Source organism: Bos indicus x Bos taurus, chromosome 18 (genome assembly GCF_003369695.1).
Source record: "Bos indicus x Bos taurus breed Angus x Brahman F1 hybrid chromosome 18, Bos_hybrid_MaternalHap_v2.0, whole genome shotgun sequence".
In the NCBI taxonomy this organism is placed as follows: Eukaryota; Metazoa; Chordata; class Mammalia; order Artiodactyla; family Bovidae; genus Bos; species Bos indicus x Bos taurus.
This window is the reverse complement of record NC_040093.1, coordinates 49,871,319-49,886,785: the sequence shown is the minus strand read 5'-3', so window position 1 is coordinate 49,886,785 and position 15,467 is coordinate 49,871,319. Positions and strand designations below refer to the sequence as shown.

General features: G+C 35.6%; 1 protein-coding gene across 4 annotated transcripts in view; it reads left to right on the top strand.

Moving 5' to 3' along the window:
- The window catches only part of PHKB (phosphorylase kinase regulatory subunit beta), a 228,364-nt gene that overhangs the window by 52,950 nt on the left and 159,947 nt on the right, over window positions 1–15,467 (top strand). For all 4 annotated transcript variants that reach the window (XM_027513690.1, XM_027513689.1, XM_027513691.1 and 1 more), the window contains one exon: window positions 2,300–2,380. In XM_027513690.1, coding sequence (XP_027369491.1) covers window positions 2,300–2,380 — 81 coding nt within the window. The remainder of the gene's footprint in view (window positions 1–2,299; window positions 2,381–15,467) is intronic.

Genomic DNA, 15,467 nt, shown 5'->3' with positions numbered 1-15,467 from the left:
TATTTTGTTTTCATTTTTTCTCTCATATCTGTGTACCCCTTTGCCTTGTTTCTAGTATACAAGTATTATATATGCTATTTATCTTTAATGGATTTTCTTCCTCTTCAGCGTTTGGTTCTGTTGTCTTCAGAATAGAATACTTACTATTCATATATTCCTTACTAAAATACGAGTATCTCCTTTTTAGAGTTCCTTTCTCTCTAGAGATCTGAAATGTCTTACTTTAGAATGACTCCTCCAAACACAGAAAGTTCAGTGTCCCCATTTCTACACAGCAGAAACTCTTAATGGTTATTTGTAACCAGTTCTATGGAGATTTAATGTTACATAAATATGTAGTTGCTCAGCTGTCTCATAATTTTTCAAATAATTAGGTTTTCTGTACCTTTTGCTTTCACAGATATGTTTGCTGTTTGACATAGGGTTTTTAGAAGATAACAATTCATTTATTTTTGTATTTCAGAATTTAAACTTAGTGCCTAGCACATAGGTTTCAAATAAATGCTGGTCAACCTGTTATTTGGAAGCCCCGTACATTTTGCCACTTACTGATATTTTCTCACAGAAGCCTCTTAAAAATCATAGCAGAGAGTTCTTTGAGATATTGCTGTAGTTGGCTGTCAATAGAAATGAAATTTCTTTTTTTTTTAATTTTATTTTATTTAACTTTACAATATTGTATTGGTTTTGCCATATATCAAAATGAATCTGCCACAGGTATACATGTGTTCCCCATCCTGAACCCTCCTTCGTCCTCCCTCCCCATGGAAATGAAATTTCTTTGAGATCATTTCTGACAGGCCAGTGTCAGTGCTCTATGAGAATATTTGGGTGACCCAATGGGATGAAGCTCTTGCTTACTATGTTCTGAGAAAAGTCACTTAAGAGTTAATGTTGGTCTATTATAAAACGCCTTAAACTAGAATCCTACATTTTCTTATGTGACCCACTTGGACCTTGACAAGACCTTGAAACCAACTGGACTTTGAGTGCTGGGAAGTCAAGAGACATTCAGGATAGTCCTGATTCCTGAGAGAGTTACCCCCACTGGCAGGCCCCGGTGGCACACAGCTGCTTTATCCAAGGAATCTAGGGCACAAATAATTTTCTGCCCCAACTTTCTGTCCGTTTTTCAGAAAGGATTGGAGGAGAGTCAGCGAAGGCACAAGGCAGCAAGGCTGTTAGTGGATAATAATCTTCTGGGTTAGAATTGTATGATAAGAAAATTATGTCTTACCTCCTCTTTGTTTTTACCTCAAGTTAACTGTTACCTGGCTAAATGAAAGATTTTCACTGCTTCTCATGTATTTGTTTATTGGATAACTTTATTGAGATATAATTCATATAATATACAATTTGCCTATGTAAAGTATACAACTTTCAACATTGCAGAACATCTTCATCACCCCAGAGCGAAATCCAGTACCTGTTAGCAGTCACTCCTCAACTCCTTCAAAGACCCCCACTGTAGGCAATTACCAGTCTACTTTCTGTCTGTATGAACAAGCCTAGTTTGTACATTTCATATAAATGGAATCATATGCCATGTGGTCTAATGTGACTGATTTCTTTCTTTTAGTGTAATGTTTTCAAGGTTTGTCCATGTTGTGCTATTTATCTTTCACTGCTTATTTCCTCGAGAAAATGTATATAGCCCATTCAGAATTCTATGAGAGTATTTATTTTTGGTTAAAGGGGACATTATTGTCTTCTTTTGTTTGTTTTGTTTAGAGCATATAATGTTTATCTTTAATAGACTAATAAACTAAAAGAAAGAGCCTCATTTTTAGAATACTTTTTTTCATAAATATATTTTAAATGTTTGATTAATATATTCCTACAGTTGCTGATGTAAGTTCTGTGTTCTCTGAAGACAGGATGTGCTACCTGTTATTTATGGTGGCATAGTCCTAATGTCTTACTGTCCAATAATTTTTTCATTTACCTGCACTTAAATTGGATTCACATTACATAGCTGCCCAAGGGACAAAACTATTTCAAAGTAGAAGTGCTTAAATCTACAGTTTCAATATAAATCTTAGAAAGCAAATGTCATAAAAATACCCCTGATCAGCTTAACCATCACAGTGAATTTGAGGATTTTAGAGTTTTATATACAAAGCTGAGATTTTTATTATGAACTAAATCCACAGCTCCTTTAGTTTTTCATAGGAAAGAAAACAGTTAGATATGCTACTACAAGAGCAAATGACTTGTAATTTTAGCTTTTACATTTAATTTTGTACCATAGTATTTTTTTGGTTTTCTCTAACCTATTGTAGTGTTTGTTGGTTTTCAGATAAATGCAGTGTCCCTGTATCTCCTTTACCTTGTGGAAATGATTTCCTCAGGACTCCAGATTATCTACAACACTGATGAGGTATGATTTTCCCAAATTTTGTAGTGCTAAATTTCATCTCTGAGAATAACTTTTTTCTTTTACTTTTTAAAACTTATTTTTAATTGTGTAAATTGGGTTATTCTTAAATTCATATAGTCAGATAAGGGATTTTGAATGCTCAGCTGAAAAGTCTTTATATTATCAATGCAAAGCACTTTAAAAAATAAACAAAATATGTAACAGTTGTAAAACTCTACTGTGAAGGCTCTATTTCAGGTATTCTGAAATAAAACCTTGTAACTTTCAGAAATTTTAGTAGCTATAAAAATAAAAGCCTTTCCAGATTTTCTCAGAATTATTGTCTTCTCTTCTTTTGTTGCTTTTTGTAACCTATCCTTTTAATAGTAAAAATTCATTTATCATGTTTTGTTATTTTTGTTTGACTTCAGTAGAGTTCTTAATTTTTTTCAAAAGATAAATATCATGTTCTTATTCTTATTAGGAAATTTAAAAATAACTCTTATCACAAAGTTGAGAAATTTTTCATAGGCCCTAATGCTTGAAAAAACATACAGACAGACCCATATGCTAACATATTTTGAATTGTGTCACAGTTGAAGTAAAAAGCTATTATTATTGAGATGGTATATACATTGAGAAGGGCATCCCTGGTGGCACAGCGGTAAAGAGTCTGCCTGCAATGCAGGAGAGATGGATTTGATCTCTGGGTCAGGAAGATCCTCTGGAGAAAGAAATAGCAACCCACTCCAATATTCTTGCATGGGAAATCCCATGGACAAAGGAGTCTGGCGGACCACAGTCCATGGGGTCACAAAGAATCGGACACCACTTAGTGACTAAACCACCAACATATACAGTGAGAATTCTATCAAAGAGTAGATATATAGTTATATATTAGTTATTATTTTTTCCTACGAAGAACAATTTATCATACTAAACAGTAAAGTCATCACTGGACTGCACTCGGGGTGCTATGAAATTGGTACATGTAGCCCTGCCCACCAGTAGTTCATAATCTTATACATCCACTGTGCCTTTTTAATACACATAAGTAAAACCTAATTAGAAATATAGCTAAATAATAAAGAAGCAATAATAATAACAGTAACTACTTATGGTTTCTTCTGTTTTATTTATCAAAGAACTGCATGTTTTTATTTCATCCAACTAGTTCTCAGTTTTTATAGTGTTGTGAAATAGTGGTGCTCAAATATTTTGGGTAGGGGAGGGGTTGGGAATCAGACCAATCTTATATATCTATTAACTAAATACAAAGTTCACCTAAGTCAGTCCTTCTGTTTATTAATAGAGAGAACTCATTTATATCTGTTGGAGGGGGCAACGTAATGAACTACCACATGGTATTCTATGTTACATTCTATGACATACTCCATAAATAACCTAAAAGTCGATTAAAAGAAGCAGGAACTGTATCATTCGGAATGGCTCCCGAGAAACTTATTTTATTTAACATTAAAGAACCTCACATACCCCCATCAGTTCAGTTCAGTTCAGTCACTCAGTTGTGTCCCACTCTTTGTGACTCTTTGGGCTGCAGCATGCCAGACTTCCCTGTCCATCACCAACTCTCGGAGCTTACTCAAACTCATGTCCATCGAGTCGGTGATGCCATCCAACCATCTCATCCTCTGTCGTCCCCTTCTCCTGCCTTCAATCTTTCCCAGCGTCAGGGTCTTTTCCAATGAGTCAGTTCTTCACCTCAGGTGGCCACAGTACTGGAGTTTCAGCTTCAGCATCAGTCCTTCCAGTGAATATTCAGGACTGATTTCCTTTAGGATTGACTGGTTTGATCTCCTTGCAGTCCAAGGACTCTCAAGAGTCTTCTCCAACACCACAGTTCAAAAGCATCAATTCTTCGGCCCTCAGCTTTCTTTATAGTCTTTTTCACATCCATATATGACTACTGGAAAAATATGAGATTTTATTTTGTGTTTAATTTTTCCTTCCTTTTTGTGGAAAGGCTTCATTATATGAAAAGATTCATAATTCTTTAATAAAATAAGGGACCTTTTAGACTTTTATGTCCCCAAAACTATTAAGTCTTAAAGAACACTTTGGAAGTAAAGATTTACAAAGGGTGAAATTTTGTCTTTCCTATTACATTTTGGATTTGCTCTTATTTTTTATTAAACTATTAAAAAATGTTAATTGTATGTTGTGTGTTAGATTATATCTGCTAAATCATTATAAATGGAGATGGGAAAATGCCTGTATGTTTTTAATGTCCCTTTTCTAGTATTATGCTATTATATGACTCTATGGCACAAAGTGAAGAGGAACTAAAAAGCCTCTTGATGAAAGTGAAAGTGGAGAGTGAAAAAGTTGGCTTAAAGCTCAACATTCAGAAAACAAAGATCATGGCATCTGGTCCCATCACTTCATGGCAAATAGATGTGGAAACAGTGTCAGACTTTATTTTTTGGAGCTCCAAAATCACTGCAGATGGTGACTGCAGCCATGAAATTAAAAGATGCTTACTCCTTGGAAGGAAAGTTATGACCAACCTAGATAGCATATTCAAAAGCAGAGACATTACTTTGCCAACAAAGGTCTGTCTAGTCAAGGCTATGGTGTTTCCTTTGGTCATGTATTGATGTGAGAGTTGGACTGTGAAGAAGGCTGAGCGCCAAAGAATTGATGCTTTTGAACTGTGGTGTTGGAGAAGACTCTTGAGAGTCCCTTGGACTGCAAGGAGATCCAACCAGTCCATTCTGAAGGAGATCAGTCCTGGGATTTCTTTGAAAGGAATGATGCTAAAGTTGAAACTCTAATACTTTGGCCACCTCATGCAAAGAGTTGACTCATTGGAAAAGACTCTGATGCTGGGAGGGATTGGGGGCAGGAGGAGAAGGGGATGACAGAGGATGAGATGGCTGGATGGCATCACTGACTTGATGGACGTGAGTCTGAGTGAACTCCGGGAGTTGGTGATGGACAGGGAGGCCTGGCGTGCTGCGATTCATTGGGTCGCAAAGAGTTGGACCAACTGAGCGACTGAACTGAACTGAACTGAACTGAATGATTGATCACAAGTCACAGTATCATGTCAGTTTTGAAAACAGAAACCTCAAACATTTTTCTACAAGCTTAAAATTTAAGTGGAAATAGGGGATAACACTAACTGGGGATAACTAATAGGGCATAACTAACTAACTGGGGATAACATTTGGAGTGGTCATAGAACCAGTTGTACTGATGGAAATTTGTCAAATGATCCTGCGAAGTCCAGTTCCTTTAGATAAATATATTTGAAGCCTTGTTTTTTCAAGAATGGTCAGATGATTATTTCTTTAGCTCTTTGGTAGAAGTGTGTAGATTGTAAGCCTTCTACATAAAAATACTATACAAATCTGTAGGTGTCTGTTTAACATGAAACCTGGAAAAGTCTTTTTTGCCAACTGTGTATCATGTGCCATTTCCTTTTTATTTTGCAAAGATGCCTTTACCATCAAAACCCAGAAGATCTTTTCAAATGCTTTTAGATTGGATGACATGTGGAATTAATTGCTTACTATATAAACTACCTATTTCTGAGTAACAAATTGCCTCAGAGCTTAGTGGCTTAAAAGAGCAAACATTTATTATCTCATAGTTTCAGTGAGTCCGGAATTCAGGAGAAACTAATCAGGGTGTTGCTGACATGGAGTCTCTCATAAGTTGGATTCAAATAATCAGCCAGATTTACAGTTAACTGAAGGCTTTACTGAGCCTGAAAGGCCCTAGGATGGTTCGCTCACATGGTTGTGGGCAAGAGCCTCTCCATAGAGCTGCTTGAGTGCCTTTTCTATATGTCAGGTGGCTTTTTTCAGAGAAAGTGATTCCAAAGAGCAAAATGGAAGTACAGTGCTTTTTTTATGACCTAGTCTCAGAAGTCACCCTCCATCATTTTACAGTATCCTCTATTACATTGGTCAGTCTTAAATCAACGTGAGAGGGGACTGCACAGGGCATAAATAGCAAGCATTGGGTCTGATTGGGAGCCAGCATACTAAGCAATGATTTCTAGGTGACCTTTGTTAGATACTTTAAGATATGGTTTTTTCTCTTATATATTGAGACTTTAATTTTAAAGATAGGTTTTTAACTTATTATTTAGTGAGTTTTGACTTTTGCTTTTTTTGCATGTTTTCTCCTTAAAATACTGCAGACCTTTTTTTTTTTGCTTCTGTTTATTGTGTGGGTACTTTTGTGTTACAGACTATCTTTTGATGTGAAATGGTTTTCAAGCTGAACTTGAGGGTTTCTGTCTTTTAATAGAATAAATCTCTATAATTATTAAGGTGTTACAAGGTATTCTTAGTTCGTGCTTTTCAACAATGTACACACAAAAATGAATAGGTTACTCAAAACTATTTATAGATGTTTTCCTCTAAGAATAAAAAGGTATTATTATTCTTGTTTCTCTAATTTATAGGAAGCAATAACAATGATAATAGTAGTAGTTAACTCTTAACATAATAACATAACACTTACATAATAGCATTTATTACTTGCTATCATTGTTCAAAGTACTTTGCACATATAAACAATTTTAATCGTCACAAAACTATCGACTTGGTATAGTTATTATCTTCCTTTCACAAATGATGAAAATAATGGAGAGTCAAGAAGTAACTTGTCCAGGATCACACAAATAGTCATTGAAGCTCTGGGATTTAAACTATGTGGTCTGGCGCCAGAGCCCATTCATTCTATTGAAAGTGTTCTATCTCTGCTTATTCTGTACAGATATGAGTGACACATGTCATGTGACATCTTCATGTTCAAGTATTGAGGGCAACCAGGCTGACTCAGAGTTTGCCTATTTATTCATGTTTTGCACGTTCACTCAGTCATGCATTCTTGCATGAACCATGCTTATTTGGCAAACATTTATTGAGTTTCTAAAATAGACCAAATAGAATATAGCAGTGAAAAAAGATATTAGTCTATAATGCCATGAAATTTGTATTATAATAAGGAAAACAGAATTAATAAATATTTAAATATAGGCTATAATGTCCAGAAGTGATACTTAATTTTTTTTAAGCATGTAAGGGGGAAAATAGAAAATAAAACCATAAAACTATTTTAAGTAGAGTTTATCAGGACAGGCTTTTCTGGAAAAGAGCTTTTGAGCAAATACGTGGATGAAATAAGGAAACAGGTTATGCAAGCGATGGTAGTTATTGGTTAATGTGTCATAGAAACATGGCAAAAATGCCACTAGGTTTAAATTGCTTTACACATTTCTTAGGTAAACTGCGTTAGTTATGCTCATCTCATCTTTTACATGTTGTACGTTTTTTGTCTGATATGTTCATTAAGTTTGCAAATGTGATTGTAAATTTATTTTTCTCCATTTAGTTCTGTAACTTTCTGATTTATTAGTATGTATGTATGTGTGTGTACTTGTACATGAATATGTATGTTGTATCTATAGTATGTAAATATATACACACATATGTATGTGTATTTGTTTTTATAAAATTACAGGCACATGATTTGAAATTATTGTACTTTTTAGCTGGAAATATCCCATTTTAACTCCTATTAAATTTCTTTGTTAAAATTTATCTTGAGAGACCAGTTTCTTTTCATTAGTGTTTGTATGGCATTTCTAAAACTTTCATTTATTTTCAAACTGTGTTCTTATTTGTATCTGGTATCTTTTGTAAGCATCATATAGTTATTATTTTTTAAATCTAGTCTGGCAATCTTTTTCTTTTAATTGGAGTACTTAATTCATATACATTTAATGTAAATATTGATATATCTTGGTTTAAGTCTTTTATCTTTCTGTTTGTTATTGGCCTTATATATTCTTTGTACCCTTTTTTCCTTCTTACATTTTTTTTTTGATGTATTGAATTTGTTGTTATGCCAGTTGTTATATTATTTTATAGTGGCTAGGAAAGGACAGCAACTTCAGAGTCTACTCAAATTTATACTTTGACTGCTTTCAGTTCAGTTCAGTTGCTCAGTCGTGTCCAACTCTTTGTAACCCCATGAACTGCAGCACACCAGGCTTCCCTGTCCATCACCAACTCCTGGATCTTACTCAAATTCATGTCTGTAGAGTCAGTAATGCCATCCAACCATCTCATCCTCTCTTGTCCCCTTCTCCTTCTGCCTTCAATCTTTCCCAGCATCAGGGTCTTTTCCAAGGAGTCAGTTCTTTGCATCAGGTGGCCAAAGTATTGGAGTTTCAGCTTCACCCTCAGTCCTCCCAGTGAATATTCAGGACTGATTTCCTTTCAGATGGACTGGTTTGATCTCTTTGCCATCCAAGGGACTCTCAAGAGTCTCCTCCAACACCACAGTTCAAAAGCATCAATTCTTCGGCACTCAATTTTCTTTATAGTCCAACTCTCACATCCATTCATGACTACTGGAAAAACTATAACTTTGACTAGACGGACCTTTGTTGGCAAAGCAATGTCTCTGCTTTTTAATACACTATTAAGTTTGTCATAGCTTTTCTTCCAAGGAGGCAATCGTCTTTTAATTTCATGGCTGCAGTCACCATCTGCAGTGATTTTGGAGCCTAAAAAAATGAAGTCTCTCACTGTTTCTATTGTTTCCCCATCTATTTGCCATGAAGTGATGGGACCAGATCCCATGATCTTAGTTTTCTGAATATTGATTTTTAAGCCAACTTTTTTCACTCTCCACTTTCACTTTCATCAAGAGGCTCTTTAGTTCTTCTTAGCTTTCTGCTTTACAGATGATTTAAGAACCTTACCACATTTTAGCTCTACGTACCTACTTATTACCTACTATTGTGGTTTTGTTTGCATTTATTTTAATACAACATGTATTTTTAAACTGAACAGAATCTCAATATTATTGATGTTTACATCAATATTGAACTGTATATTCATTCATATACATATACCTGTGTGTTAGTCATTCAGTTGTGTCCGACTCTTTTTGACCCCCATGGTCTGTTAGCCTATCAGGCTCCTCTTTCCATGGGACTCTCCAGGCAAGAATACTGGAGTGGGTTGCCAATTCCTTCTCCAGGGGATATTCCTAACCCAGGGATTGAACTCAGGTCTCCCGCATTCAGACAGACTCTTTACAACTGTACATATACCTACCCATGTACCATTATGACAATCACCTTTCTTTCCTGGGATATTCTGTCTGGGATCATTGTCCATTCCTATTTTTTTTTTTTTTTAATATCTTTGTTTCCATTTTAATTTTAAATATATTTTAGGTTGACAGTTATTTTCTTTCAACACTTTAAATATGTTGTTATTAGGCTTCCATTGTTTTTGTTAATAAATCAGCTTGAATTCCATTGTTTTTATGAAAATATTGTCTACTCGGGCTGCTTTAAAATTTGTATTTGATTTTTATTAGTTTCACTAAGATGTGCTAGCTGTGCTGTTCTTTGTATTTATCCTCCATGGGGCATGTGGAAGTTTTCAAATATTCTAGTTTAATATCTTTGATAAGATTTGGGAAGTTCTCACCTAGGGTCTACTGAAATATTGTTTGTGCTGCATTTCTTTTTCTTTTACCAAGCTACTTGTATATTCAACCCTTACACTTTGTCTGATATCTTTTTATCTCTTTTTTTCTGTCCTTTTCCTTATCCCTTTTACTATTTTTATAAATATGTTCAAACCAAAGAATGGTCAAACTACCACACAATTGCACTCATCTCATACACTAGCAAAGTAATGCTCAAAATTCTCCAAGTGAGGCTTCAATAGTACGTGAATTGAGAACTTCCAGATATTCAAGCTGGATTTAGAAAAGGCAGAGGAACCATAGATCAAATTGCCCACATCCGTTGGATCACAGAAGAAGCAAGAGAGTTCCAGAAAAACATCTACTTCTGGTTTATTGACTACACCAAAGCCTTTGACTGTGTGGATCACAACAAACTGTGGAAAATTCTTAAAGACATGGGAGTACCAGCCCACCTTACCTGTCTCCTGAAAAATCTGTATTCTGGTCAAGAAGCAACAGTTGGAACCGGACATGAAACAACAGACTGGTTCCAAATTGGGGAAGGAGTATGTCAAGACTGTATTTTGTCACCCTGTGTATTTAATTTATATACAGAGTACATCATGTGAAATTCCGAGCTGGATGAAGCATGAGCTGGAATCAAGATTGCCGGGAGAAATATCAATAAACTCAGATACACAGATGACACCACCCTTATGGCAGAAAGTGAAGAAGAACCAAAGAACCTCTTGCTGAAAGTGAAAGAGGAAAGTGAAAAAGCTGGCTTAAAACTCAACATTCAAAAAACTAGGATCATGGCATCTGGTCCCATCACTTCATGGCAAATAGATAGGGAAACAGTGGAAACAGTGAGAGACTTTGTTTTCTTGGGCTCTAAAATCACTGCAGATGGTGACTGCAGCCATGAAATTAAAAGACGCTTGCCTCCTTGGAAGAAAAGCTATGACAAATCTAGACAGTGTATTAAAAAGCAGAGACTTTGCTTTGCCAATAAAGGTCTGTCTAGTCCAAGCTGTGGTTTTTCCAGTAGTCATGTATGGATGTGAGAGTTGGACTATAAAGAAAGCTGAATTACGAAGAATTGATGCTTTTGAGCTGTGGTGTTGGAAAAGACTTTTGCGAGTCCTTTGCACTGCAAGGAGATCAAACCAGTCAATCCTAAAGGAAGTCAGTCCTGAATATTCATTGGAAGGACTGATGCTGAAGCTGAAACTCCAGTACTCTGGTCACCTGATGTGAAGAACTGACTCTGATGCTGGGAAAGATTGAAGGCAGAAGAAGGGGATGACAGAGGCTGAGATGGCTGGATGGCATCACTGACTCAATGGACATGAGTTTGAGCAAACTCCAGGAGTTGGTGATGGACAGGGAGGCCTGGTGTCCATGGGGTTGCAAAGAGTTGGACACGACTGAGCGACTGAACTGAACTTTGATTTGGAATTTTTTTGCTTTTTTATCTTCACATTCATCATTTATATGTTCTTATTGACTGTAATCCAAATTCTCTTATTTTAAATCAATCTAAAATATGTGGTGGGTAAATATTGCTTTGTCATGTAAGATAATTTTTTTATACTGCTTCATTCCATTTTCTAGTTTTTGTTGGGGATTTTCACATCAGTGCTCTTAATGGATATTGGTGTATATTTTGTTGTTTTTGTTTCTTTGTATAACATCTTTGACTTTGGTATTAGTTTAATAAAGTCTTCATTCAATTGGTTAGGAAGCATTTCTTCCTCTTTCTTAGAAGATTTTGTGAAGGATTTGTATTAATTCTTGTTTAAACATTTGGTAGAATTCATTGATGAAGCTGGCTATTGTTGTTTAGTCACTAATTTGTGTCTGACTCTTTTGCAACCTCCTAGACTGTAGCCTCTGAGGTTCCTCTGCCAGTGTTATTTCCCAGGCAAGAATATTGTAGTCGATTGTCATTTCCTCCTCCAAGGGATCTTCCTGAGCTAGGGATCAAACCCAGGTCTCATGCATTGCAGCAGATTCTTTACCATCTGAGCCACCGTGAAGCCTGAAGTTGACTGGGTTTGGGTTTCCTTGCTGTGAGGATTTTTGATCATTGTTTCAGTGTCTATTCAGATTTTTTTTTTTGAGTCAGTGTTGGAAGTTTGTGTCTTTCCAGGACTTTGTCCATTTCATCTAGGTTATGAATCCTTTTTTTCCCTCCAAAGTTGGCTTTAATATCTCCTCTTCCGTTCCTTACTTTAGTAATTTAAATCATACCTCCTCTTTTACTTGGTCAGTTTGGATAAAGATTTATCAGTTTTATTGATGTTTTCTAAGAATCAACTTTTGGTTTTACTGATTTACTGTTTTTCTGTTTTCTATTTTATTTATTTCCTTTGTGCTCCTTATTATTTCCTTTCTTCTGGTTTGAAGGGGTTTATTTTGCTCTTATTTTTCTAGCTTCTTAAGGTAGAAGATGAGGTTATTGATTTGAGATCATTCTGCTTTTCAGATACAGACATTTGTGGTTATAAATTTCTCTCTCCAGCCTGCTCTGCTGCATCCCATTATTTTTGTTATATTACAGTTTTATGTTCATTCATCTCAATATATTTTCTAATTTCCCTTGTGATGTCTTCTTTGACCCCTTGGTTGTTTAGCAGGCTATTGTTTCATTTTCATATATTGGCGAATTTTCCAAATTTTCTTCTGTTACTGATTTGTAATTTCATTCCATGGTAATTCAAGAATAATTTGGAGTGATTTTAGTATAATTATGGAATTCAATAATTTGATATAATTATTGAATACAATTCTTATTATTAACCTTTTCAACTCATTTTTTAAAATTTTGGTTCCTTACTGTAATTTGTACATCTTTACTGATTGTCCATATTAGTGAGATGTTGTTCTCACCAAATCATCTTTAGTTCTTTGTAGATGTGTGTAACTCTCCTTTAACCTTTGCTTCCTAGTTTTGCAAAGCTTTAAGTTCAGATGGAGGTGTGAGATTATGTCTCGGGTCTTTTCTAATTATAAGCACAACTGTGTGCTGTGCTTAGTCGCTCATTCATGTCCGACTCTTTGTGACCCCATGGACTGTAGCCCACCAGGCTCCTCTGTCCATTGAATTCTCCAGGCAAGAATACTGGAGTGGAATGCCATGCCCTCCTCCAGGGGATCTTCCTGACCCAGGAGTTGGACTGGGGTCTCCTGCATTGCAGGTGGATTCTTTACCAGATAAGCTGCGAGGGAAGCACAGCTGTACACACGTGCATATCCTTACGGCTTCCCAGGAATGTACTGGAGATTTACACAGCCCACTGTGGACTTCTCATGGCCCATCTTTTAAAAAGAAAGTTTTTAGATAGTTTAAATATTAAATTGTTGCACTCATTATGCCTAGGCAGCTATGTAATATATGCCTAGGGGAAAGGCTGTATGCATTGTACAAGCTCCAGGTCAGATCATTTAAAGAAAACCTCTCTGAGTGAATGTATCCAGGAAGCTGTCAGACTCTTCAGATAGTGACAGTTTACCAAGGCAGTGATTTGGGTGAGTTCCATACCTTTTTTGTTCCTTCTGGTGGCTTTAGTCTGCTAATTTTCACAACTACTATGAGGCTACAATAAAGCAAGGGAGAGGGAATAGAAAATAAAGCAATTCAATACATTCCTATGCTTAGTCTACTGACATGAGATTTCAGTCATTTTTCTTTATTTAATGCTCCTTGCATTGTGACAAGCTCTTGTTTAAGTTTCAGAGTTCTGGAAAAGTTGATTTGTATGATTTTTGTCAGTATTCCTATTGCTTTTATGGATGACTAGTTTTTCTGAGATCTTTGCTATTCTCTGACTTGAATTCCCATTTGTGGTTATTTTTAATGTAACTTTCTATTCATACCTCACCCCCCCACAAAAGCTTTTTATCCTGCAGTTTACTCTTTCTATAAACTCAGTTAACCCTAATGTATTTTTATAACTGCAATAAAAAATAACTCAATTGTATATCTGATATTTATATAATATTGTTACATCAATTATACCTCAGTTTTTTAAAAAAGAAGCTCCAATATTCTGCAAACGTTTAATCACATTTAAACATCTGTAAACAGCACATTTAGTGGCCATCTGAGATTCTGTACCATGTATCAGAAATGTGCGACTAAATGCCTACTGTTCACTTATTCTCAAATACTGAGTGAACACCTATTGTAAGCCAGGACTTTGCTTAGGCATTGTGTCTTTTATAACAGTAGTATTGATATACAGTTTGTTTTGCTGAATATTTATACTCATTTTTAATGGTATATTTGAGAAGTTCTTAGAATTCAGCTATTGATATCTTGATATTTGCTTGTCACTTCACTGATTTCACAATCAATGAATTTTTGGTTATGTCCAAATTAGTGTCTGACTTTTTTAAAAAACTAACACAAAACTATGAAGTGATTACATAGAAATGCTTTTAATTTTTTTGGCTATATGGCTGTTATTGAATAAATTTAAGGTTGTCATATTTAATGAAGCTTGTCATATGAATATCTGAAATTTTTCTTTCATCTTGGCCCTTCTAACATCATAGTTCATTATAAAATAATAGACTGTTTCATCCTATGTCTGTTGGGGATTACTGCAGTGGCTTAAATGAAAGGTGCTTGTTTTTCTCATATAATGCAGTGTTGGAAATGGTTAGCTCCTTGGTCCATTAGTTTCTCTTCTCTTCATCATCTCAGAATGGCTCCTCTAACTACTGGCATCATGGCAGAAAGCAGAGGGGAAGGTTGATAAAGTTGATGTATTAGCTACTTTTAATCAGAAGTAGCCGTTTTTGTCAGAAACATCAAAAGCCTTCCAAAAGTCCCCAAGAGACATCAACTTAGGCCTGTTGGTCAGAACTATTGTAAGGCCACCTCCAGCTGAACAGGCAGATGGGGAAAGCATTTATTTCTTTTTCCAGTCTGTATAGTTGTGCTCTCCAATCAAAATAGAATGTGAGCCACATATGTAATTAAATATTTTTAGTAGCTAAAATCAAAGTAACAGATGAAATTTATTTCAATAATATATTTAATGCAATATATCTATGATGTCATTATTTTAATGTGTAATAAATAGAAATGATTAATGATATATTTTATATATTCTTTATGTTGTGGTAGATCTTCAAAATTTTTACCCTGAAAGTTCATCTCAATTGGGACTAGTTGATGGCAGTCAGCCACGTGTGGCTATGGGCCACCTTATTTATTGTACATGGTTGTTTGCTTTCTTTGCTTGTTCATTTACAGTGTGTTGAGTTTTCACAGTGTAAGTGTATAAGAATCAGGAAATTACTTTGCTTGAGATATTCTCTTACCCTTTTCTCTCACCCCATAACTCAGTTTTTCTTGATTAAAGAAAGTCTATTTTACCTCATTTTGTTTTGTTGTGGTGGTGGTCATGTCTTAAAGAGATTTAATGCCTCCTAAGCCAACGATGGCACCCCACTCCAGCACTCTTGCCTGGAAAATCCCATGGACGGAGGAGCCTGGTGGGCTGCAGTCCATGGGGTCACTAGAGTCGGATGACTGAGCGACTTCATTTTCACTTTTCACTTCCATGCATTGGAGAAGGAAATGGCAACCCACTCCAGTGTTCTTGCCTGGAGAATCCCAGGG